The following is a 22,353-nucleotide window of genomic DNA, read 5'->3' as shown; positions in this document are numbered from 1 at the left end:
TCTGCCGCTTCATGTTCAGAATCTGACGCTGATGCTGGTCAGTGTGAACAGAACCAAATGGGTTTCATGCTGGTCGGTGTCAACAGAACCAAACGGGTTTCAGAGCTGCTGCTTGATGTCCTGCAGGTCTGGAGAGAAGATCTCCTGCATGGTGGAGCATCTGAGCTTAGAGGAGCCGCTGACCATCGACTGGAGTAAAAACCTGCATGACTCCGTCGCCGTTCAACATCTGACACTTTCTACAATTAAACCTTTCAATGAGAAAACAATCACAGCAAATCAGCAGAGGCTCAATCAGAGGCTCAAGATTTCCTACATCACAAATAAATGTACTTTTCTTTTCTATTCCACATGAAGAAATTAAATTAATCCGCAAAAAACTCTAATGAATTATTCCACTAACTGAGATGTGATTTGGTAAACTGGACTGAACTAAGAAATGTATGAAATACATAAAACATAAAACTCTTAAAGAACTTGAAGCGCTTGAAGTCGTCTCCTTGGAGAAACTCAGTTTTCAATCCGCAGTGATTTATTTTCTTCCACTCAAACTGTTTAAGGTCCATTTCTCTGCAGTCGGATCCATTTAGGTAATCAACACTTTCAATTCTCATGTTTATTATTCTTTCAGCAGAAATAAATCGGCTTTCTGAGGCCAAATTATAAACTCACCAAACCTCCGTCCTGGATGGAAGTTGTGAATTTGACTCCATTTTGTCCATATTTGATCAAACTAGAGATTTCTATTGACATTTGGTGAGTTTGCTCATAAGGCGGATCAAAAGTTAAAAAAACGTTTTTGAGCCTCCTCAAGGGGCGTGGCCACTTTGACATGCCAAAATGTGTTATTAAAAGCTAATGACATGTCGCCATGTTGATGTTATGTTATCATCATGCTTGAAATAAATAAATCTGAAATGTTTCAATGTGATGATGTGAAATCATGTTTTCACAAATGAACTGATGAATCTCTGTGAGAGCATGAATGACCTGTCACTGATTTCAAATAAGACGATGAACGCAAACTGAAATCTGGCATCTTCCTGGTTCAACTAATGTTTTCTAACTTAATCTGTGTCTGTCTGCTCACCTGTCTGTCTGCTCACCTGTCTGTTAAGCTCCGCCCCCTGGTAAACCCATGCCTGAGTCGGAGAAGATCAAAATTGCGTTTGGAGTTTTAGGACTGATCCTGGGTCTGGTTTTGTCTCTAACTGGATTCATCTACTACAAGAAGAAAGCAGGAGGTCAGAACCAGTTTAAACCAGTTTGAAACCAGTTTAAATCAGTTTAAACCAGCTTCACAAACATGTGACACAAATTTAAACCAGTTAAAACCAGCCTAGAGCAGATTAAAACCAGATTTCATCCATTTATTTTTGGATTTCTTTTGACATGTGAATAAATCTGGATCTAGAATACCTAGATCTTTAATCTGGTTTGTTTACATATAGACTTAGTTTGCATAGATCTGGTTTACATTTCCCACTCCTTTGGTGTGAGTCTAGATTATTTCTTCATATCAAACCTTCCTTGTGTTCATTCTGTTTTTGTTCAGCTCTGCCTCCCATCCTGTCCATGAACTGAGGAACAGAACCGGATCTAAAGTCCAGATCCGGACCTGGAGATCCGGACCTGAAGCCCGGTTCTGATCTCTACTGATCATCATGAATCTTCATTGTAGCTCCAGATAATCGTTTTTAGAGTTGAAATGTGTCATTGGTTCATTTTTCTTCAGTTCTCTGATTTTATTTTGTTTTCAGCTCCTTCGTCTCCATGATGGAGGAAAACGTTTCATGTAAAGTTTAAATATTTCTTAGAAAAGCTGAGATCAAGTGATGATCATGTAATTCTGTTGATTATTAATCAATATTAATATTTTGTGTCATTTTGTTTTTTTCTGATGGCTTTCAACTTCCTGTTTCACAATAAACATGTTTTTTTCTTTGGGATTTTTCCCTAAATTGTTTTAATGTTTTTATCTGAACTGAAGTTTCTGGTTTAATTATTTTTATTCATTTATTGGCTATATATTATAATATTAATATTCCTGAGGTCCAAATGATAAAAGCATAAAAATATTAATACAACACATAAGACTATTGACATTAACACATATATTCACTGGCCACTTTATTAGGTACACCTGTCTAACTGCTTGTAACACTTAAAGGCTCAGCAGCTTGTCCTTTAAAAGAGCCTGAGGTGAGAAATTATGCATAAGCTGAACGCAGCAGCCTGCTTATAAACCACTTTAACAACCGGAACTTCTCACCTGGAAACTATGTGTGTAGAATGATACGTATGTCTATACCACTACAGTAAATTGTATCTATTTTAAAGCGATGTGTGGCTTCGGCCCGCCCACTTCGCCTCCTGCTGTGGTGTGGCAAGAGGGCCACACCTGGCCCTGATGTTTTTAACTTACATTTTCTTTAACTAGTTTTTATTTCTTTACTTTTTTTGTTTACAGCCCTTTTTGCTTTTTGTTCTTAGTTGTTTATGTAGCTGGGCTGATGTTGTTTTTCTTTTGTTATTAGGCTTAAGGTTGTTATATGTTTTTGTTGTTGTTTGCAGTTGCTGAGGTCCGGTGGCGCTGTTGGTGTGGTGACGGTGTCTTCCTCTTCTGCATGCTGTGATTCCTGAGTTTGGGTTGTCTCACTGAGTCTGGTGTTAAAGGTGTTGTTTGGTGGATGCCGTCCCCACAGCGCCCCCTCCTGCCAGTAACCTCAGCTGCTCCAGTTCCTTTGTTTTCCTTTGTGTTTCATTCATAAAGAACTGGTTTTAAAAAGAACATTTTAAAAGAATTTAATAAATAGCTTTTGTAAATTTGAAACTGTCTCAGAACTGAACCTGTGTGCCTTAAACAGAAGGTCACACTCCCTGGGTGCCGTTGTTGAGCATCTTATTAAAACTAAAATTCCACAAAATCTGAGTTTCATCTAGTGTCACCACATTACATTGATTTATTTCAACTTCTAAAAAACATCACTTTGTTCATGAATTGGAACTTTAAGTCTTAAGGTCTTTATGATGGTTTTTTTGTTTCAACGCTTTAAATGTTTATTCCAACAAAAATATTTTATTCATTTTTTATTGTTATTAAAATGTACCTGTTATACACATCATTTATCAGGATAATTTTAATTTGCAGCAGCACCAATACAGCCTCATTCTCAGACATTAATCTGGTCTTTCTAGATAAAAGTATAAATTTCATAACTCAGAACTTTAATGTTTGCTGTACGTCACTTACCTTGTGGCCTTTTACTTTCTTCTTTCAGTTGTAATAATAAATTATGTTTTTTTAATAATCACATAACTTTACGCTCTCCTGCAGTTTAACTCTTTTCTTGCAGCGCGCAGCTTTGTCCACTTGATGGCGATGTTGAGTCAAATATATTACTTGATAAAGTGTCGGACCGAAAAATCTGAACTGTTTCTTAAAGGTTCTGGTGTTTTTCTGTTCTGTTCTGCAGGATTTGAAAAAATGTCAAGAATGACTGGAGGGTATTATTACACTTATCTGGACATTTTATATGAAATTTAGATTAAATGAAAGAAAAAAACACCTTAACTTCTCATACCAATAAGAGTCAGAGCAGCTGTTTTATATGTGGGACTGTTTCCTGGTGTCATTGAGAGGAAAGTGACCTGCTGCATCTGTTACCTTGTTTGCTTGTATTGCAACACCTGAACACACATGAAGCTTTTAGCACCAGCTCCTTCCAGTCTGCATGTTTGTTTTGGTTCTGTTTGGTAAGAAATCTCTGGATTAGCAAACATTAGTCTGGAGCTCAGATCCATCACCGGGTTGTTATCAAACAGCATTTCTTCAAAGAGGTAAGAATCCAGCATCAGAGCAATGAAAAACATTTCATACATTTTATTTGAAAAATGATAAATAATTTAGTTCTCATACATGAATCCACAAACCAGCAAATGGACAATATTCAGACTGAATTAACCATCTTAATTTTATACAAGGTGTATGAAATTCAACATGATCCTGGATGTTTGTGTTTAAATGTAATCAGTGCTTCATGAGTTAAAATGATCTAGTGCTGCATGATGTGCTATTTGTCTTATGAAATCTAATGTAAACGCCTAACTTGTGTCCATTTCCTCCTCAGAATCTGATTGTTTTCCTGTTTCATCTGTTTTCCCCTGATTCTCCAGGTAATCTTCAAGGTATGGATTCCCCTCTGCTTCCACCAAAACTTTCTGCAACAAATCCTCCTCGCCGTTTCTCTGGAGCTCACCCAGAAGCTTTTTGACTATCTCGAGCACAGAAAAGGCACATCCCATAACACCGTGACTAGGAATTGGATTATCAATGTACAATCCACCAATGTGCAAACCAAACACCCGTCCAAAAATATCAAACACTGGGGAGCCAGAGGAGCCCTGATACATGGAGGTGTTGTAGGTAACATAATTATCTCTGTTGGGGTCCCTGTGGAGCTGGTCAAGAAACGAGAAGACAGCCAGATAACTGTTTTTGGACATTAAATTACAGGTGACAGCCTGCTCCCTGTCCTCTTTTCTAATGATAAATGTAAAATCTATTGTCTTCCTTCCTCCTCCTGCTGGATAACCAACAATACAAGCCCTTTCATCACCACCTGGTACCGGTCCAAATATCTTCAGGAGACCTGGAGGTATTTCCTCCAGCTCTGCTTGTGTAAGGGATCTGTTCTCATAGATGAGCTCCAATAGGGCGACATCTACATCACGGATCCCAAGAAGCCACTTAGCTTGAAAGGTTTTCTTTGATTTATAAGCCAAATTATTAAAGTTGAACTCTACATTAATATTCAGATTTTTCAATAAGCTGTTTAAGTTTCTTTTCTCCCAATGTTTAAATAAGTGGAAACAGGTTAGAACAATGTTGCCACCCAGCACAAATCCTGTGCCGTGAGAAATGAAATTGGAACCGGTTTCCCATATTTCCATGTAAAACACAGATTGGCGGGGATTTACCAGCTGTGTCCCTGTGCTGCTGAATTCAGTAAAGGAACGCTGAATCATTTCAAAGTTCTCCTCTATCATTTGCAGGGGTTTCTCAAAGGTACAAACAGGAAATCTACTCTCCACCCACTCTTTCAGTTTTAGAAAATCCTCGTTCTCTGGGTCATTTCTGCACTCTGAGTTTTCCAGATATTTTTTCCCCAGAGTTTCAGACTCACAGCCTGGTGGAACGTTTTCACTCTCACTCACTGAACCTGAAACACCCCTGAGTGGCATTAATTCAGTCTCTCGTTTGTTGGTTGGAGAACATGTTTTATATTTTCTTCGGTAAGGCAGCAGGTCTTGTTTGAAACGCTGCTCTCCTGCTGTCCTCTTCTTCTCCCTAACAGTGGGATGTGGACGAGGTTTGACCTGCTGACAATCGGTTAGGAAGTTAATTTTAAGGTTTATGATCAAGAAATGAATTGTTCAGCTGTTTCCATTTCTACCCACCAGGGAACTGCCATCATTGCTGTCCCTGGTTCCCAGAGGAGGCCTGGTTTGACTCTGCAGCCCATCGGAGACCTTAGATCATCCAGTTAGATTATTAGTACCAAACGGTTCCACGTTTAACCCTCTTATCAGAACTTCACCTGCTAACAAGGATAAAAATACGATTATTTTAAGAAACTGATGTTTTTTTAGCGAATTATTCATGTGAGTTTATGTTTAAAACAGCATCAACTCCTTTAGGCAACGTGTTTCTGGTTCTTGAAGGACTTTGGCAGGGTCGGTGTTATAAAAAAATCCCACAATCTTTACTGTTTATTTAAGGATCCCCATTAATCTCTATGATAACAGAGATTATTCTTCCTGGGTTTCTACACCAAACCCAGGAAGATGATTTACATTTAATATATGTAAATCATCCTTTACATATATTACAAAAAGACATTATGTTATTCCTTATTAAGACGCAAATTAAACACAAAGTCAAGCGCTTCAACAATTGCTAAGTTTTATAAACAGTATGGAAAGACATAGTAAAATGCATAGAAATAGAAAAAAAGTTGCATAAAATCAAACAGATGAAAACATGTAGATTGGACTGCATATGTCATATGAGGGTTTTTGCCTAAATGCAACAAACAAATCACTGATCAGGGCCGGTCCAAGGCAAAAGCAAACTATGCAGCCACTTCGGGCCCCAAGGCCACCAAGGGGCCCCCTCAGTGGAGCTGATTTTTTTTTTTTTTTTTTTAATAATTTCTGTCATTATAATATCAAAAATACACAATTTCACTATGAAGTTATTTGTTTTTACAATAGTATATATTTGATAATGTATGTAGAAATTATTATTTTATTGATAAAAAATAAATTCCTCCTGGGGCCCCCTGGTGGCCGCGGTAGGTACTGCACGCTTTGCGGGTATCATGAGCTGCACTGAGCATCAAAACGTCCAAAGCTCCGGTCAGAAGTTTAGTTAGCAAAACAATGTGTCAAAAAGGATTTATCGTTCAGGGAGGGAGAGAAGAAGGAGGAAGAATAGAAAAAAACCAAGATAAAGTTTCATTTTAAAGTGCCTTGGTAATGTAAAGTAGTGTAAAGATTAGTAAAGCTGCTAATAGAAAATTAGCTTGAACGGTCCAGTTCAACAGCCAGACTAAGCTAGGGTCTTTGTGTTTGTGTGAAACTGAGTTTTAACTTTAAATGAGTTGATTCTCATGGTTGACTCTGTATATTTCTGAGGTATTTTTGGCTTCAAAACGCCGAGTTTGATAACAATAATTAAAACTTGTCTATGTTTGACATCGTCTAGCTAAATGTTTCTACGTCAGGCTACATGGATGAGCTGCTCTATGCTGTAGCTAGGATTTGTTGTTTGCTGCTGAGCAGAAGCATTTTGTGGCCAAACAAACATTATTTTTACATCAACTTCTAAATTATGTGAAACTTCTGTTAAAATCATTTGGAAGCTCAGAATCAGTCCGGTACCAGTCCCGGTCCACATTCCAGGGAAGAAAGACTCACCTGGTGTAAATAAAATGTTTAGCTATTGGAGTTATGCTTAAGAGAAATTTATTTAATCAAAGAATGTCATGAATGTGTGTGTAGGGCTGCACCGATTGCAGTTTTCTGGCCGATTCCTGGTGCCGATATTTAAAAAGCCTGACCTGCTGATTTTTACTGATATCAATATTTTTTTCTCTGAAATGTCGCTAAATGTAGCAAGAAAGTCACTGAGTTGCCACAGTGGGGTGAATATTGTTAACTGTAAACGTTCAGATCTGGTGGGTCTGTCAGTCAAACGTCTCACTGCAGAGCAGAAGAGGACAGAGGCTGAGTTATAAAGCTTTGCTGATGAAGATAAGATCAGCTTCACATGTAAGTATCAGCAGATCACGATCCCCCAAAATGAAGGACATCGGCGCCCAGAAATCAACTGGTCATAAATCAATTAGCCATATATATTCTATAGTATATAATGTAAACAGCCAGAGATGCAACAAGTTTACAGCAGGTGTGTGAATGATCTAATGATCGGACTGCTGACTGCAGCCAGTCCACAATGTTAGCAGAACTAGAGGGCCCCAAAACCACATTTCACTTAGGGCCCCATGGAGGCCTGGGCCGGTCCTGCCACTGATGTGTCTTTGGTGCCGTTAGTCAGAGGTAGATTTATCTCTTGCTGGAAGCTAGTAGCATTTACAGTTTTCATGTGCAAGCATAACAGAACAGGTTCATGTCTTACTGATGTAGATAGAGTCAAACAGATCTTTAAACCTGCAGCTCACCTGAAAACCTGGACAGGCCCTCCATCTTTTCCTGGGTGGACTGGAGTCATTTCCAGGGTCGATCTGATGAACAGAACAAAATATAAAATAATAACTAACATGTGCAGCTGCTCATTGATCCTATACAAGATGCAGATATTTATATGACAAATGTTAAGAAATGACCAAAGTCTTACTAACATTTTCTTTATCACAGCCGGTCTTCTTGTCCATTTTGTTTTCTGTTCACGTTCTCTTCGTTGGTGTCTTCATCTGCCAACACAATAATAAAATTAGAGTTCAAAAACTGAGATATAAGTTAGTCCAGTAACAGTTTTTAGTGGAGAAGGACTCACCATGTCCTGACTTCTGGTTTTAAACCCTTTCAGCTGAGAAGTTGAGGCGCTTTGCAACTAAAACAATAAAGATCAACATTAAAGTTCAGAAGATGAAGTTTTGTTGTTTTCTTGATGAATTTGCTGCTGATGTAACGCCGTCTTTCTCCACTGTGGTCCCCGGGCCCCCAGGGGTCTGCAGTCATGTAAATGTTTATTTCACGTGAGTCCAGCTCAAAGTGTGACACGTTCAGGTGGCTCATCAAAAGACTGTTTAACAATAATGATGGATAACTGGTGGAAAGAAAAAATTAAAAGAGCTGCTTTAAACAGGAGCATGGAGGAAGCCACTAGCATTTTGAAAGGTTTATGCCATAAACGGCAGGACTCAAGTCTGTCAGTGAGAACTGTTCTTTGTTTTTTACAACTTTGCTTAACTCTCTGCTTGTACGTCAGCTGCTGATGTTATTTTTTAAACTTCTCTTTTGGTTTACATGAAGGCCTACAATCCACACTTTCAGAATCTGTAAATAAGTCACAGACTCTGTAACTTATTTACAGATTATGTAAATAATTTGAGACAATGTCTTGCAAGACATTTAAGTCTTAAAGGTCTTAAATGTCATTTAAGACATTTAAGACATTTAAGACCTTTAAGTCTTGCTAAGGTGACTAAACTTGCAGTAAAATAATCTGAGCCATTCATTTACCAAACAGCTCTGCCTTCGTCTTTGGGATGAACAAATTAAACATCACTAAATGACTGTGTTCATTTTATACTGTGTATATTAAGATGATGTGTCGTGCAGGACAGTTTCAAGTTGGATGGTCCAAATGAGTCAAATGGTCCTCAGATGTTTGAGAAACAGGAAGACATGACAGCCCCTCCCCCACACGGAAACACAGTAAATCTCCATAAGCTTTACTTTGATTCACCTATTTAAAAACGATTTCACACAGGCATTAACACAACATGTGCAACTCGTATGTTGCAACTCAAATGTTGCAACATATGAGTTGCAAATAGGAAATAAAATTCTGAAATACTGAGGAACTTCTAAACTTTTCCTGTTAAAACCAGAAAACTTTAAAATCAAGCCAACAATGAATTATTGACAATATGAGTTTATCTGACTTCGCTTACATGTAATCAGCTCGTATAGCTTAGCTGTAATTATTCTGTTATAAACATCTTGTACTTACTGCGGCTGTTCTGCAGGGTTGAATCATGCAGTAAAAAGTGAAGAAATAAAGTAAAAACCAGAAAAACTTAAAAGCTGAAGAGAAAAGAAACACTGACGGTCTTTAAATGAGGCAAACGGAGGATAAAATAGTTTAAAATGCTTTTAGTTGTGCAGCAGAAAACCGCGGTGCATTCTGCTCCGCTCTCTCTCTCTCTGTCGACAGATGTAAAGGAAGAAGAAATGGCGCGAAATTTGCTGCATTCAGGTGCAGCTGGGAATTAACGGTTTCACTCTTCAACCATAGGAAAATTAGGATTAAACACCCCAGCTCTGCATTTATGCATCTCACTTTTCTTCTTAAAATGTCACCAGCTGCTTTCTGTTCATTTAGTAGCCATGCCATATATTAATGTTGTGATTGAAAATCTTCATGTTTTCACGTTTCATGACGGCCTTGAACTTGATCACAGCGAACGGCAGACAGACATTTAAGTCTTGCAGAGAAATGATTAAACTTGTGGTAAAATGAACTGAGTCATAAACTCAGAACTTAATCATGGTGGGCTGTTTCTTCAAGTAATTCACCTTAAGATAGATACAATTTCTATTAATTCACTTCAACGTCTAAAAAAACATCACTTTGTTAATACAACTCAGCTTTCTTAAGATCTTTACGATGGTCTTTTTCTGTCAACGATTAAATATTTTGATTAATATTTACTTAATGAATAAACTGGATAAATGTCTGTTTTATATTTTGTTTTAACTTATGTTGATTTACAGCAACTGTTTTACTTGAAATTAAAGTGAATAGTTCATATTACTCTTTATTTTTTATATTATGAAAGCAAAGTATTTCAACCCAAACTTGGAAATTTAACATTTATACTAAAAGTACGAGACATTTGATTAGAAGCCGTCGGTAAACTGACAGGTTTCATATTTATTTGTTGAATAAAAGAGAAAATTACATTTAAATGACAGAACAGTAACATGTAATAATGAAAATGAAAATGAAAATGAATGAATTACAGACGGTTTAAAATGATCTGAATATGGAAAAACAAAATAGTACAATCAGAAATATATGATCAGTAGTGAAGATGTATTTTAACTGATTGCATTTCATTAAATCACTGAAGAAAAATACAACCTGGTTGGGAATAAATGAAGTAATTTCTACCACTGAGAAAATAATCTGGATGAGATTTAAAAGAATCATCACAGTTTGGCCAGAGAAAAGACAGATCCAGGTTTAATCTTTGGCCTTCAGCAGTCAAAGGAAAACAGAAGATAATGTACTTTATTGACATTGAAACTGGGAAATTATTGGGCAGCAGCAGCATGACAAGAGGAAAACAGAAAGTTTGTAGATCATGAATTCATATCTGCTGTTTAGTGAGTTAATTTTCTTTTTGTTCAGGACCAATTAAACCAATTTAAGAACCTGTTAGAGACCCAACGATCTGCTGTGCAAAAGGCAACAAATAAGAGGTCAGGGGTCTCTAATGTGGACAGAGACCTGTCCAAGGTGTACCCGCCTCTCACCCAATGACCGGCGTAGATAGGCACCTCAGAGACTGAGTTACGGATGGAGGAGCAGATAATCTTTAACTGATTTGTTGTTTCTTGTGAAGAATCTCTGTTAGTGGACCAGGAGGTAAGAAAATATACCTAATAACTTTGTCCAGGTCATGGACTCAAATCTTTACTGGACCTTTCTACATGGAGCTGGATGGTCTGTCCACATATTTTCAGGTTTCTTTCTGATAATGCAGGTTTGGATAGGAGCCACATCTATCCAAGATGTGTAAATGGTTGTTTTTTCTGAAACGGACTGGCAGCCTAGTCACTGTCTTCTGTGACTGCAGGAATTTAGCAGGTCTGGCTAATAAATTTCTGAATCTTGAGAAAGTTAAATATGTTGGTCAGAAACGTTTAACCTGAACTGTATCATTTCTAGTTGGCCTAATCTTCCTCCATCGGCTCATCCTGGAGAAAAAGATCATCCAGGATCTTTTTAAGGTTTTTGTTCTTGGTCACTGCCTCTTTAACCTTCTCCAACATCTGATCATTTCCACTTTCTATCAGATTAATCACAAACTTTTCAAATATAGTGAGCAGAGGATGGGCGTACTCAATAACACTCGTTTCATGCCTTTGAAACCCGTAAGTAAATCCTCCAGTGTGAATCCCAAAAACTCTGCAATCAGCACCAAACACTGGAGAGCCAGAAGCTCCATGATACATGAAAGTGTTGTAAGTCTCCACTTTATCAGCTTTAGTTCCACCAACCATTATGCTCCCAATGCCTTGAGATTTAATTGTTTCAATGACTGACATAATCGTAACCAAAGTTGTTTCATGAGGAGCTAAATGATCATTAACAGCCTCTTCTCTCTTTTCTGGCTCAATGATGCATGTAGGATCAATTTTCTTCACACTTCCTGCAGGGTGTCCAATAAGACAGGCCTCTCCATTTCCAGGAAGTGGACCAAATCTGTCCAGCAGCCCTGCTGGTACTTTTACATTGTCTGGTTTGTTTTGGAGGAAATTTTGACCCTCAGTTTTGAGCTCCAGTACAGCAAAATCCAGCTCATTGTCAATGTCAATAAAAGTTTTTTCAGCATAGAAGTAAAAGTAATTTGTCTCTGGGTCAAGATCATCATATTGAAATCGAGCAGAGATGTATATGTGATCCAGCAGGTTCTTTCCTTGGACACATTTGTCAAACAGGTGTGCGCTGGTCAGGACAAACCGGTCAAACAGCACAAAGCCTGTTCCCTGACAAACATCAGAACCCTGATCGTCTATAAAGTCCTTTCTCTTAACAAGGACTTTACAGACAGATTTGCCCAATTTCAGCAACTTCTCAAGTCTATGAGCTTCACTGAAAGACTGCTGGACCTTTCCAAACTTTTCCTCTTTCAGGTTTTTCAGGGTTGTTTTATAGGAACGATCAGTGAATCTACTCTCCATTATTTCTCTCAGTCTTGGAAACTGGTCCCGCAGAATTTTAATGATCTCCTTCTGGTCGACTTGATTCTCTGATTTTTCTATTGCCATCTTTAAGTTGACACCATTCTTTGCTGCATTCTCTAGAACCTTTGTAACTTCAATGTTCTGTGCTTTGGGTGATGCAGAAGCATTTTCCTCCTCCTGGCTGGTCTGTTGTGTCGAGTCTTGCTCTTGAACTACTTGTGGTGGATTTGTTGCTTTTGTTTTCCCCGTTTTTGGAAGACATATCTGGAATTTCCTCCCATCTAGGTTGTCAACTATTTCTGTACACTTTGTAGTGAATTTATTCTCATTATCAGACAATGTGAAGTGTGTGAGACCATCAACAAAGCGACCGTCCCGTCTTAAAGCTTCCTCCACTGTCATCCCTTTTGCCCCATAAACACAGAAATACCTAAACTGTACAGGAATTCTGTTGCATCTAAAAATGAGATGTGTTTTACTTTTGGTGTTTTCTCCTCCTTCTTTGTCGATGAAGAAAACAAAACACTTTCCTGTTAGGAAAGCTCTGGCCTCTTCTGTCTGTTTCTCAACCACTCTGGCTGATGTGGTTATTGTCAGATACTCTCCTTCCTTCACACAAAAACAAGGAAAATGTGTTGCAACAATGTGGGAATCATTCCCTTCACCCGAACTAATTATCATATTTTCATCTGATATTTCCTTTTTCCCTAATTTCTTTATGAATTCGTCATATTCTTTGGGTCGCTCTGATTTTATTGTCTGAAGAACAGTTCCTTGTTTTTTACAGTAAACCATGCATTCTCTACTGTCTGAACCAAATTTGACTCTGAACTTATGCTTATGGTCATCCAGCTGTAAATAAAGTAAAGAATTAAAGTCAGAAAACTGAATAAAAATAGATTAACGTAGTGAAATGATGCAAATGCCATGAAGGAAATGACAAAAACACAAACCTCTGAAGTTCCAGCATCTTCCTTCCTTTGTTTCTTCACCTTTGTTGGATCCATCTGTAAAGATGGAAACAAAATAAGCCACATGGTCCTGATACATGATAAATATTTATTTAATATAAATGTTGAGCACATTTATATGAGGGAAATGTATTCATATAAAAGGTTCTTAAAACATCTCTCTTTATTTCTGTGACAGAATGGACATTGGAAATAATTACACTCCATCCCTTCTGTTGACTATAGAAATGATTTCTAGGCTGGACTCCATTAAGCTGCAGTTACAGCAGATCGCCACCAGTGTGCATATAGAAAACAGTGAACACTCCTGACTCAGCGAGCCAACAGAGATTCAGCTCAGGAACGGCTGATCAGCGGAGGCGCTCACTGTCACTCTCATCTGTTAACAGTTCTCAACAATAAAGAATCTGCGAAAATAACACTGATTAATTAACATTTCTCTGTTGAAAGATTATGACACATTACAGTTAAACAGAACAAACATGAGTGATGGCATTCTGTGACTGAAGGCAGCACCTGGACATCCAGACCAAATGTCATGAGTTATGTTTTATAATTATAAAGTTTAGAGTAACAGTTATGAGCCTGTAGCTCACCTCTGAAACTTCAGGTCTTTTTCTGGCTCTGCTGCTGGAACAACCAGCAACATCCTGCAAAGTAGATGGAAATAAGAACCATGCAGTTATTTAACATTCCTGCACACGCTATAAATGAAACATAATGATCAATAATCAGTGAGTAAAGAAGATTGTCATCAACTCAGATCTTACATCTGGCTTTGTGAAAAAGCCTCTTATATCTTTCTGGTTTTCTTCCATCCTTTGCTTCTTGGGAGCCATTGTTTCTGCCGTCACAGGGATAAAGTGATAAAGAGACAGTCAATTTAAATATGAGCTATTCTACCACCAGGGAAAATTACTCACCTTTATCTTCTAGTGAAAAAAATGTTTATGAACTGACTCTGCAACACACATTATGTTAATAAAAAAAATAACCAAGCTCTTTGGGGCTAAAAACTATTTTAAAAATTTTAAGTATCAAATAAGATAAACTAGAGATTTTTCTCAGTTTAAATTATTCCAGATGTTTGATTAAAACACACAGTTGTCAGAAAAGTGGGGTGTAGTTTTCTCTGGCCTCAGGGTGAGCCAGTTGCAGGACTGAGGGCTGATTCCCTACAGGTGTGGCTGTACACTTGCAACTCCTCAAGACTCATTATACCCTGGATATAAAGAGCTGATTGCAAATCACTCTTTGCCTGAGTGTTAACCCATGTGGTAACGTCAAGCTCTTCTTGTGAATTCCTGAGTAGCTTTTTGACAAGGAGTCAACCCAGTGTGACTCCTTGTGTTTACCCTCACTTCAGGTTTCTCTGAGTACCACCTGGGGTCTGTGGGACCTTTCAAACATAGTCAGAGTAAAACCAGCAATAACCCTCAGCTCAGATTTTCTTACTGGTAACTTTAAGCTCCAGTATTAACATTGTACCGCCTGTCTGCACTCCAACAGTCCTGCAGCAGCCTCCATCAGGCTTTCCAGTCCTCTGCCTACCATCTTACAGTTTCTACCTCAAGACCAACACCTCACTCACCCCTCCCTGGTGGGCTTCACTATCATCCTGTGTAAGACCCTTGTCCAACATTTCCTCTTACCTTCATCTGCTCCACTAATTTATTATTTCCTCCAGAAGTCCGGTTCCCCACGTCGCCTACCTACCCTGGACCACCACTACGTTTGCACATTATTCCACTTTATAGATACACCCAGTTTTATTGATTTCTTCTCTCCTGAGTCTTTCTCTGCATGTCACTCAGAAAACAAACATAATAATGATCTTACTTCTGGTTTACCCAAGTGAAAGTTGCCACTGTTTCTTTTGTCCTGATGTTTTGCCAACTGTTGTAAAATGAATTGTCCTGTTTATTTTATTCAACAAGTGGAAAGTAAAAGTAATAAGGTAGGATTTAATTTTTTACTTTGATATTTTTCTAAACTCAAATTTGCTCAGAGATAAAACAGTATGTGCCATATTGTACAAAACACCAAAAGATTTACAGTCATGATTTGTTAAAGTGAAGCCAAGTGGAAAACAATTTTCCAGTAAACAAAGTATTCACACCCCTATTAAAATGCCAGTTTTTAAATGGAAAACATGGATCCTTATCAATTAAAAACCTGCAAAAGTGTTTCTCAGTTATCAAGTACAATGAAAGTACTTCCTTAACAAGAACATGAAGATGTTGATCTTGAATTAGGAGCTAGCATATTTGATCTCAAGCTTCAGCTGAGATCTTTGAGTTTCAACCAGTGGCCCATTTCATCTGGGAATCTAATTACGTTTATAACATAAAGCAACATATGAATAATTGCTTTCTTAAAAAAATTATAGATCATTAACTAGGACGTATTAACAGCAGTATTAGACGATGAGCTACAGTCAAACTTAGAAAAAGGAAGTAATTCACAATCACTACCTGAAAATTTAATAAAGGGAAAATATTTTTACGTTCCCACCAGGCAGAGTTTATTCGGCTCACACCCAGTTCCTGCAGGCAAACAATGGAGGTGAGACACTGAAAATGTGCAGTTCCCGCCAATTTTCTCATAGGCAGGAAATCTGGAAAAAATGTTCCACTTTGCTTCACTTTAACAAATCATGACTGTAAATCTTTTGGTGTTTTCTAACATATGTCATATATTGTTTTAGCTTTGAGCAAATTTGAGTTTAGAAAAATATCAAAGCAAAATTTTTATTTTATTTTTTTATCTAATTTCTTTAGTTTAGATAAATAATTTAGAGTAACAATTGTCAATTACTTATTGAGTAACAGATACAAAATATATTTTTGTACCAAATAATAACCTACTGACACTCAAAACTATAGATTTTATGTGAAACTTGTTGCTAGCTTTTCAGTTTTTTTGTACAAAATGTTCTGCTTCCTCAAGCCAAACATCCAGAAAGAAGATTATTAATTAATATCTGGCACAAAAAGTTGAAAAGAAAACCAAAATGTACCAAAACAAAAATCTTAAGTGGCTTTTTATATTAATTTTAGAATTCAAGACAAATAACTGATAACTGTAGAAGAATATAATTATACTAAAAGGCATGTTGTTGGTTGATTCACATTAAGATATGTTTTGACTGAAAAGAAATGTACTGTGTCAAATGTGCTGGGTCAAACTGACCTAGAAGTCAGAAAGGAACTCAGAATGGAGAGATGTGGAATAACCAATCACCAAAGAGGGAAAGGTTAAGTTGTTGTGCAGGAAACTTCTGGAAAACGTCTTTTCCTGCTTGTGTGCGAGGAAGTCGGCCAGGACTGGGAACGAATCTGTATTGGACAGATAAGAACCCAACAACTTCACTAATAGTTCTTCTGATGGAGCAGATTTCATTTCCAGGAGATCAACCGCTAATTCTCTGAACTTCCAACACACATCCAGTGTAAAACGGAGCCAGAAGTGCTACGCAAGCGAGCTCCAGTAATGCCATTGGTCAAAGATTCCCAATACACAACAGTAGAGCTGGAACTGTATAAAAACTTGATGTCAGAAGTAAAAGACAAGACATTTTGGATTCTGAGACGATGAAAATGTAATGTGTGAATCCGCAGATGTGCATTAAATGTCTTCCTGGTTGTCTGTGAGCCGGAGAGAATGGGGTTTGTGTACCGTTTCTTATTTCATGAGTTTGGCACCTTTTAATTCCTCAATATAACATATTTAAATACTGTTTCAGGCCATCTCTTCTAAAGACATTTATTTTACATTAAGCTCTATTCTGATCACCACAAACAAGAGAATTCATAAAAACTTTTCTATGAAAGTCAAGAAATGTGTCTTACCTCAGCTTCCCTTGATGAGCTCTGCACGATCCAGGAAGTGGGTGGTACTCATGCTTACACAGCTTTCTACCCTTTGTCTTCCTCCCAGCCTGTTTAGTAAATATGAGTTTTTATTTGCATATTTTCCAGCACTGAGAATAAGTGAGGGTGTGGTAGCTGCACTAAATGTGACTAAAAAAGCTGTTCAAGAAACTCACCTACACAAAACTTTATCACATAACAATAGGCAATTAAAAGCATAATAAGTTAAAATGAGTTTGATCATTTACATGATGATCATTAACATTTGTTGAATATTATATTTACAGATATTTCCCAAATCATTTTATTTATGGTTTTGTGCAGCTTTTATTGTACTTATTTATTTTTGATATTTAAAATATTTTCCAGTTTCAGTGTTAAGAGTTCTCTGCAAAATTAAAGTTTATTAGTGTTTGAGATGTGACCTTACATTACCATTAAATTTTCAATATATTACGTTAAAATTATCTCAAAACAACAATGTTATAATTTATCACAATAATTTCTGGAACCATTTATCATCCAGCAAAATGTGTTTTTGTGACAGGCCTTCCTACAAAAATTAAATTATTAAGACTCAGCATGTTGCAACACGTCATCGTGATACGTTATTCTTTAAACAAGGCTTAGAAATCTAGTTTTTAAATGAATTACTGAAGAAAACAGGTTGTCTGTGGAAGAACATAAACTCATGTCCACTGTTCTAAAAGTATAAAGTAATTCAGCTGAAATAATTACATTTCTCAATCTTGAGAAAGTTACATATAGCTCCAAATCATTTTAACCTTGAACTATGCAACCATAGCATTTCTAGTTGGGCTAATCTACCTTGTTCTCGGTTACTGCCTCCTTAACTTTAGCATTGAATCAAACTTTTCAAATATAGTGAGCAGAAGATGGGCGAACTCAATAACGCTGTCTTTTATGTTCAGTAACTCATAAGTAAATCCTCCAGTATGAATGTCATGAGGTGTGTGGTTGGTGGTGAGGAGACGACGCCGAGACCCAGGTAAGATGAATGAGAAGAGTTTAATGATGATGCTCGGTACACAGTCCAGGAAAGGCACCACGGCAGAAACAAGCACGCAGCTAAACGCCGGTAGCAACAGACTATACGGACTGAACGGGAGCAAGCACAAACCAGGACTTGGCACTTCTACTGGAGAGTGCGGACTACATGCACAGTTTTCTTTAACTCAGTTAAACCTGAATTATTCTTCTCCTCCATCATCAGAAGACAAATGGACTTGCTGAGGTCCAGCAACCCTCTCACAGTGTGAACTTCACTAAAGGAATTCTGGATCTTTCCAAAGTTCTCCCGTTTCAGTTTCAGGGTTTTCTCAAAGGAACGGCCAGGAAATCTACTCTCCATCCATGCTTTCAGTTTTGGGAACTGCTTCCGCAGAAGGTCATTGATCTCATTAAGGTCAATTTGAATATTTAATTCTTCTATTGATGCCTTTACACTGACACCATTCTTTGCTGCATTCTCTAGAACCTTTGTAACTTCAATGTTCTGTACTTTGGGTGATGCAGAAGCATTTTCCTCCTCCTGGCTGGTCTGTTGTGTCGAGTCTTGCTCTTGAACTACTTGTGATGGATTTGTTGCTTTTGTTTTCCCCTTCCTTGGAAGACGTATCTGGAATTTCCTCCCATCTAGGTTGTCAACTATTTCTGTACAGTTTGTAACGTCTCCAGTCCTGTTATCAGACAATGTGAAGTTTGTGAGGCCATCAAGAAAGCGACCATCCCGTCTTAAAGCTTCCTCCACTGTCATCCCTTTTGTCCCATAAACACAGAAATACCTAAACTGCTGCTGAATATTCTTACATCTAAATATCATATCAGTTTTGGATTTGCTGTCCTTCCCTCCTTCTTTATCTATGAAGAAAACAGAATATTTTTCTCTTGGGAGAACTCTGACCTGTTGCTGCTTTTTCTCTATGACATTATTTGATGTAGATATTGTCAGACACATTTTGGGTGGTAAACAAGAACAAGGGAAATGTGTTGCAACAATGTAGGAATCGTTCCCTTCACCCACCTTTATGATGACATTTTCTTCTAACCTCTTTTTCTCCCCTGGTTTCTCTATTTCTTTTTGATAATTTGTGAAATGCTTTGATTTTATCACCTCAAGTACAGTGCATGGTTTTTCACAGTCAGTGGTGTATTTCTGGGGATCCGAACCAAATTTGACGCCGAAGCGATGAAGATGGTCATCCTGTTAATAAAATTAGTAATTAAAGTAAGAAAACAAAATAATAATAGTAGGCTAATGTAGCAAAACGATGCAAACACCTTAAAGGAAATTACAAAAATACAAACCGTTGAAGTTTCATCATCTTCCTTCCTTTCTTTCTTCACCTTAGTTGAATTCATCTGTAAAGATGGAAGCAAAATAAGCCACATGGTCCAGATACATTATACATGTTTATACTAAATGCATTTCTATAAAAGGTTCATAATTAATCTCCATTTTTCATGAAACATTACAGTTAAACAGAACAAACAGGAGTGATGGCATTCTGTGACTGAAGGCAGCACCTGGACATCCAGACTAAATGTCATGAGATATGTTTTATAATTATAAAGTTTAGAGTAACAGTTAAATCATGAGCCTGCAGCTCACCTCTGAAACTTCAGGTCTTTTCCTTGGGCTGCTGCTGGAACAACCAGGAACATCCTGCAAAATTATTGTTAGGATCAAAACAATGTCTTGTAAAGAAGGTTGTGATGTTTACTAAAAGTTACGCACATCCAACCAAGTCACACCAAGTCACATGTAATTATGTGCCTCGGCATTCTCATGCAACAATCATGTGACTGCCAAGCTGCAAAGGACAAAAACACAAATAATTGAACTTTCATCTTCTTCCATTTTTTCTTTCTTCACTTTTATTGGACTCATCTGTGAAGAAGGAAACAAAATAAGCAACATGGGTTTGGTACATTGTAAAAAATGATTTTATATAAATGTGCTCAAATTTTTAAATGTGAAAAATGTATATATTTTTTTTACATCTTGCTTTGTGAAAAAGCCTCTTGTATCTTGCTGGTTTTCTTCCATCTTTTGCTTCTTGGGAGCCATTGTTTCTGCCAACACAGTGATAAAGTTTTGATAAAGAGTTTAGCTGAAATATGAGCCATTATATCACCATCATGAGGGAAAATTACTCACTTTTGGCTTCTAGTGAACAAATAGACTGAACTCTTTCTGCAACACACATTAAATATTAATTTAACAAAGAAAATAATCTGTTCCATTGAGGTTAATTGATGCTAAAAATCAACTTAGATTTTTAAGCACCAATTAAGTACAATGAAAGTACTTCCTTTCCAAGAACATGAAGATGTTGATCACTGTAAATATGTGCATTTCCCACCAATGTTCTCATAGGTGGGAAGGGATTAAAAAAATAATTAATCTCAATTCTTTGAGGAAAAAAAATGTAAAAGGGACCTATGTTCTCATACAGCCTCTGGCAACAGATAAAAAATATATTTTTGTACCAAATCATGACCTACTGACACCCAAAACTATAGATTTTATGTGAAACTTGTTGCTAGTTTTTCATTTTTTTGTACAAAATGTTCTGCTTCCTCAAGTCAAACATCCAGGAAGAAGATTATTAATTAATATCTGGCACAAAAAGTTGAAAAGAAAACCAAAATGTACCAAAACAAAAAATTGAATTAGCTAGCACAATACAATTAACTGATAACACATTTAAATACTTCTTCAGATCATCTCTTCTAGACATGTATTTTACAGCAGGAGAGCCCAAAGTGGGCCCTCGAGGACCCACTTTGGGCACCGCTGATCTACAGCTTGCTCTATTCTGATCACCACAAAGAAGAGAATTCATAAAAACTTTTCTATCAAAGTCAAGAAATGTGTTTTACCTCAGCTTCCCTTGTGAGCTCTGCGTGATCCAGGAAGTGGGTGGAGCTCATGCTTACACACCTTTGTGCCCTTTGACCTCCACTCCGCCCATTTTGTAAATGTCAGTTTTTATTTGCATATGTTCCAGCACTGAGAATAAGTGAGGATGTGGTAGCTGCACTAAATGGGACTGAAAAACTGTTGGTAATATTCAAGAAACTCACCTACAAACAACCCTGTCAAATAATAATTAGCAATTAAAAGCATAATATCGTTAAAATGAGTTTGGTCATTTACATTCTAATCATTAACATTTGTTGAAGGAATATTTTAATTACAGAAACTTCATAAACCCTTTTTATTTGTGTGGTTTTCATTGTATTTATTTATATTTTTGTTTATATTATTTATTTGATATATTTAAACATTTTTTTCCAGTTTCAGTGTTAAGTGTTCTCTAAAAAATTAAAGTTTATTAGTTTATGTGACGTTGCATTACTATTCCATTTTCAATATATTACTTAAAATTATCTCAAAACAACAATATTATTATTTATTTCAATAATTACTGGAGCAATTTATCATTCGGCATTATTTGTTATTGTGACAGGCCTTCCTACAAAAACACAGTTACTGAGACTCAGCATGTTGCAACACGTCATTGTGATTCGTTATTCTTTAAACAAGGCTTAGAAATATAGTTTTTAAATGAATTACTGAAGAAATCAGGTTGTCTGTGGAAGAACATGTCCAATGTTTAATATGGGCTAATTTACTTTTTGTTCTGGGGACAATTATATGACATTAACTAATTTAAAGCACGTCCTTCTGATTTAAGAGATCTGTCATCCAAATTACTATTTGCAGTCAAGGCTTTAAGTATGAAATAATACAACTAAAATAATTAAATTTCTCAACCTTGAGTCAGTGACATATGCAGATCAAAAATAATTTTAACTTCAAATCTGCAAACTGTATCATTTCTAGTTGGCCTGATCTTCCTCCATCGGTTCAACCTGGAGGATCTTTTTAAGGTGTTTCTTCTCGGTCGCTGCCTCCTTAACCTTCTCCAACATCTGATCATTTCCACTTTCCTTCAGATTAATCACAAACTTTTCAAATATAGTGAGCAGAGGATGGGCGTACTCAATAACGCGGTCGCTCATACCATATCCTCCTGTGTGAATCCCAAATATCTGACCATGAGCATCAAACACTGGAGAACCAGAAGCTCAGTGATGCATGAAAGTGTTGTAAGAAGCCACCTTTTCTGCTTTTTCTGCACACATCATTATATTGTCAATGCATTGGTTCTTGAGCTCACGTTTTACTGATTGGAGGATGAATTTACAGTATTTGTATTTAGCTACATGATCCTTAAAGCCTCTTCTCCCTTTTC

General features: G+C 37.1%; 4 protein-coding genes across 6 annotated transcripts in view; 1 reads left to right on the top strand and 3 right to left on the bottom strand.

Moving 5' to 3' along the window:
* LOC106947303 (HLA class II histocompatibility antigen, DRB1-9 beta chain-like) overlaps nt 1-1,910 on the top strand; it is a 14,081-nt gene extending 12,171 nt beyond the window's left edge. Inside the window, exons 4-6 of one of the 2 annotated variants that reach the window (XM_015032203.1) lie at nt 127-194; nt 1,119-1,244; nt 1,556-1,910. In XM_015032203.1, the coding sequence (XP_014887689.1) occupies nt 127-194; nt 1,119-1,244; nt 1,556-1,584 (223 nt within the window). In that variant the 3' untranslated portion in view covers nt 1,585-1,910. Of the gene's footprint in view, nt 1-126; nt 483-1,118; nt 1,245-1,555 lie in introns of those variants that run through there. The other variant, XM_015032202.1, reaches the window with a different exon arrangement.
* A 1,885-nt stretch (nt 1,911-3,795) lies between these two features.
* Nucleotides 3,796-9,450, bottom strand: LOC106947302 (protein FAM111A-like). Of its 2 annotated transcripts, none has more exons than XM_015032200.1 (6): nt 9,263-9,450; nt 8,081-8,137; nt 7,926-7,997; nt 7,746-7,808; nt 5,461-5,532; nt 3,796-5,382 (listed from the first exon to the last, which is right to left on the bottom strand). In XM_015032200.1, the coding sequence occupies exons 3-6, from the start codon at nt 7,956-7,958 to the stop codon at nt 4,105-4,107; spliced, it is 1,446 nt and encodes a 481-aa protein (XP_014887686.1). In that variant the 5' UTR covers nt 7,959-7,997; nt 8,081-8,137; nt 9,263-9,450; the 3' UTR covers nt 3,796-4,104. The 2 variants fall into 2 exon arrangements, with proteins under 2 accessions (XP_014887686.1, XP_014887687.1); XM_015032201.1 differs by having other exon boundaries at nt 3,796-5,379.
* A 1,082-nt stretch (nt 9,451-10,532) lies between these two features.
* Nucleotides 10,533-16,530, bottom strand: LOC106947300 (protein FAM111A-like). The gene is made up of 5 exons (XM_015032196.1): nt 16,389-16,530; nt 13,967-14,040; nt 13,793-13,846; nt 13,179-13,232; nt 10,533-13,077 (listed from the first exon to the last, which is right to left on the bottom strand). Exons 2-5 carry the CDS (start codon nt 14,033-14,035, stop codon nt 11,212-11,214), a joined length of 2,043 nt encoding a protein of 680 aa, XP_014887682.1. The 5' UTR covers nt 14,036-14,040; nt 16,389-16,530; the 3' UTR covers nt 10,533-11,211.
* A 1,694-nt stretch (nt 16,531-18,224) lies between these two features.
* On the bottom strand, nt 18,225-20,268 carry LOC106947288 (protein FAM111A-like). The gene is made up of 4 exons (XM_015032182.1): nt 20,250-20,268; nt 20,091-20,164; nt 19,397-19,450; nt 18,225-19,292 (listed from the first exon to the last, which is right to left on the bottom strand). The coding sequence occupies exons 2-4, from the start codon at nt 20,157-20,159 to the stop codon at nt 18,225-18,227; spliced, it is 1,191 nt and encodes a 396-aa protein (XP_014887668.1). The 5' UTR covers nt 20,160-20,164; nt 20,250-20,268.
* Nucleotides 20,269-22,353: the final 2,085 nt, after the last annotated feature.

Source organism: Poecilia latipinna, unplaced genomic scaffold (genome assembly GCF_001443285.1).
Source record: "Poecilia latipinna isolate Pla-1442-1.1 unplaced genomic scaffold, P_latipinna-1.0 Scaffold233, whole genome shotgun sequence".
NCBI lineage: Eukaryota > Metazoa > Chordata > Actinopteri > Cyprinodontiformes > Poeciliidae > Poecilia > Poecilia latipinna.
The sequence above is the reverse complement of the archived record's forward strand: the minus strand, read 5'-3'. Positions and strand labels throughout refer to the sequence as shown.

What these genes read in the sequence shown, in the direction of transcription:
- LOC106947302 (XM_015032200.1), bottom strand. Translation starts at nt 7,958, where the DNA reads ATGGACAAGAAGACCGGCTGTGATAAAGAAAAT. An exon ending in CCGGCTGTGATAAAGAAAAT is followed by an intron (nt 7,809 to 7,925) that starts GTTAGTAAGACT and finishes TCTGTTCATCAG; the next exon opens with ATCGACCCTGGAAATGACTC. An exon ending in GCAATGATGGCAGTTCCCTG is followed by an intron (nt 5,383 to 5,460) that starts GTGGGTAGAAAT and finishes ACCGATTGTCAG; the next exon opens with CAGGTCAAACCTCGTCCACA.
- LOC106947300 (XM_015032196.1), bottom strand. Translation starts at nt 14,035, where the DNA reads ATGGCTCCCAAGAAGCAAAGGATGGAAGAAAACCAGAAAGATATAAGA. An exon ending in AAAGACCTGAAGTTTCAGAG is followed by an intron (nt 13,233 to 13,792) that starts GTGAGCTACAGG and finishes CCATCTTTACAG; the next exon opens with ATGGATCCAACAAAGGTGAA. An exon ending in AAGATGCTGGAACTTCAGAG is followed by an intron (nt 13,078 to 13,178) that starts GTTTGTGTTTTT and finishes CTTTATTTACAG; the next exon opens with CTGGATGACCATAAGCATAA.
- LOC106947288 (XM_015032182.1), bottom strand. Translation starts at nt 20,159, where the DNA reads ATGGCTCCCAAGAAGCAAAAGATGGAAGAAAACCAGCAAGATACAAGA. An exon ending in GCTTTTTCACAAAGCAAGAT is followed by an intron (nt 19,451 to 20,090) that starts GTAAAAAAAATA and finishes CCATCTTTACAG; the next exon opens with ATGAATTCAACTAAGGTGAA. An exon ending in AAGATGATGAAACTTCAACG is followed by an intron (nt 19,293 to 19,396) that starts GTTTGTATTTTT and finishes TTTTATTAACAG; the next exon opens with GATGACCATCTTCATCGCTT.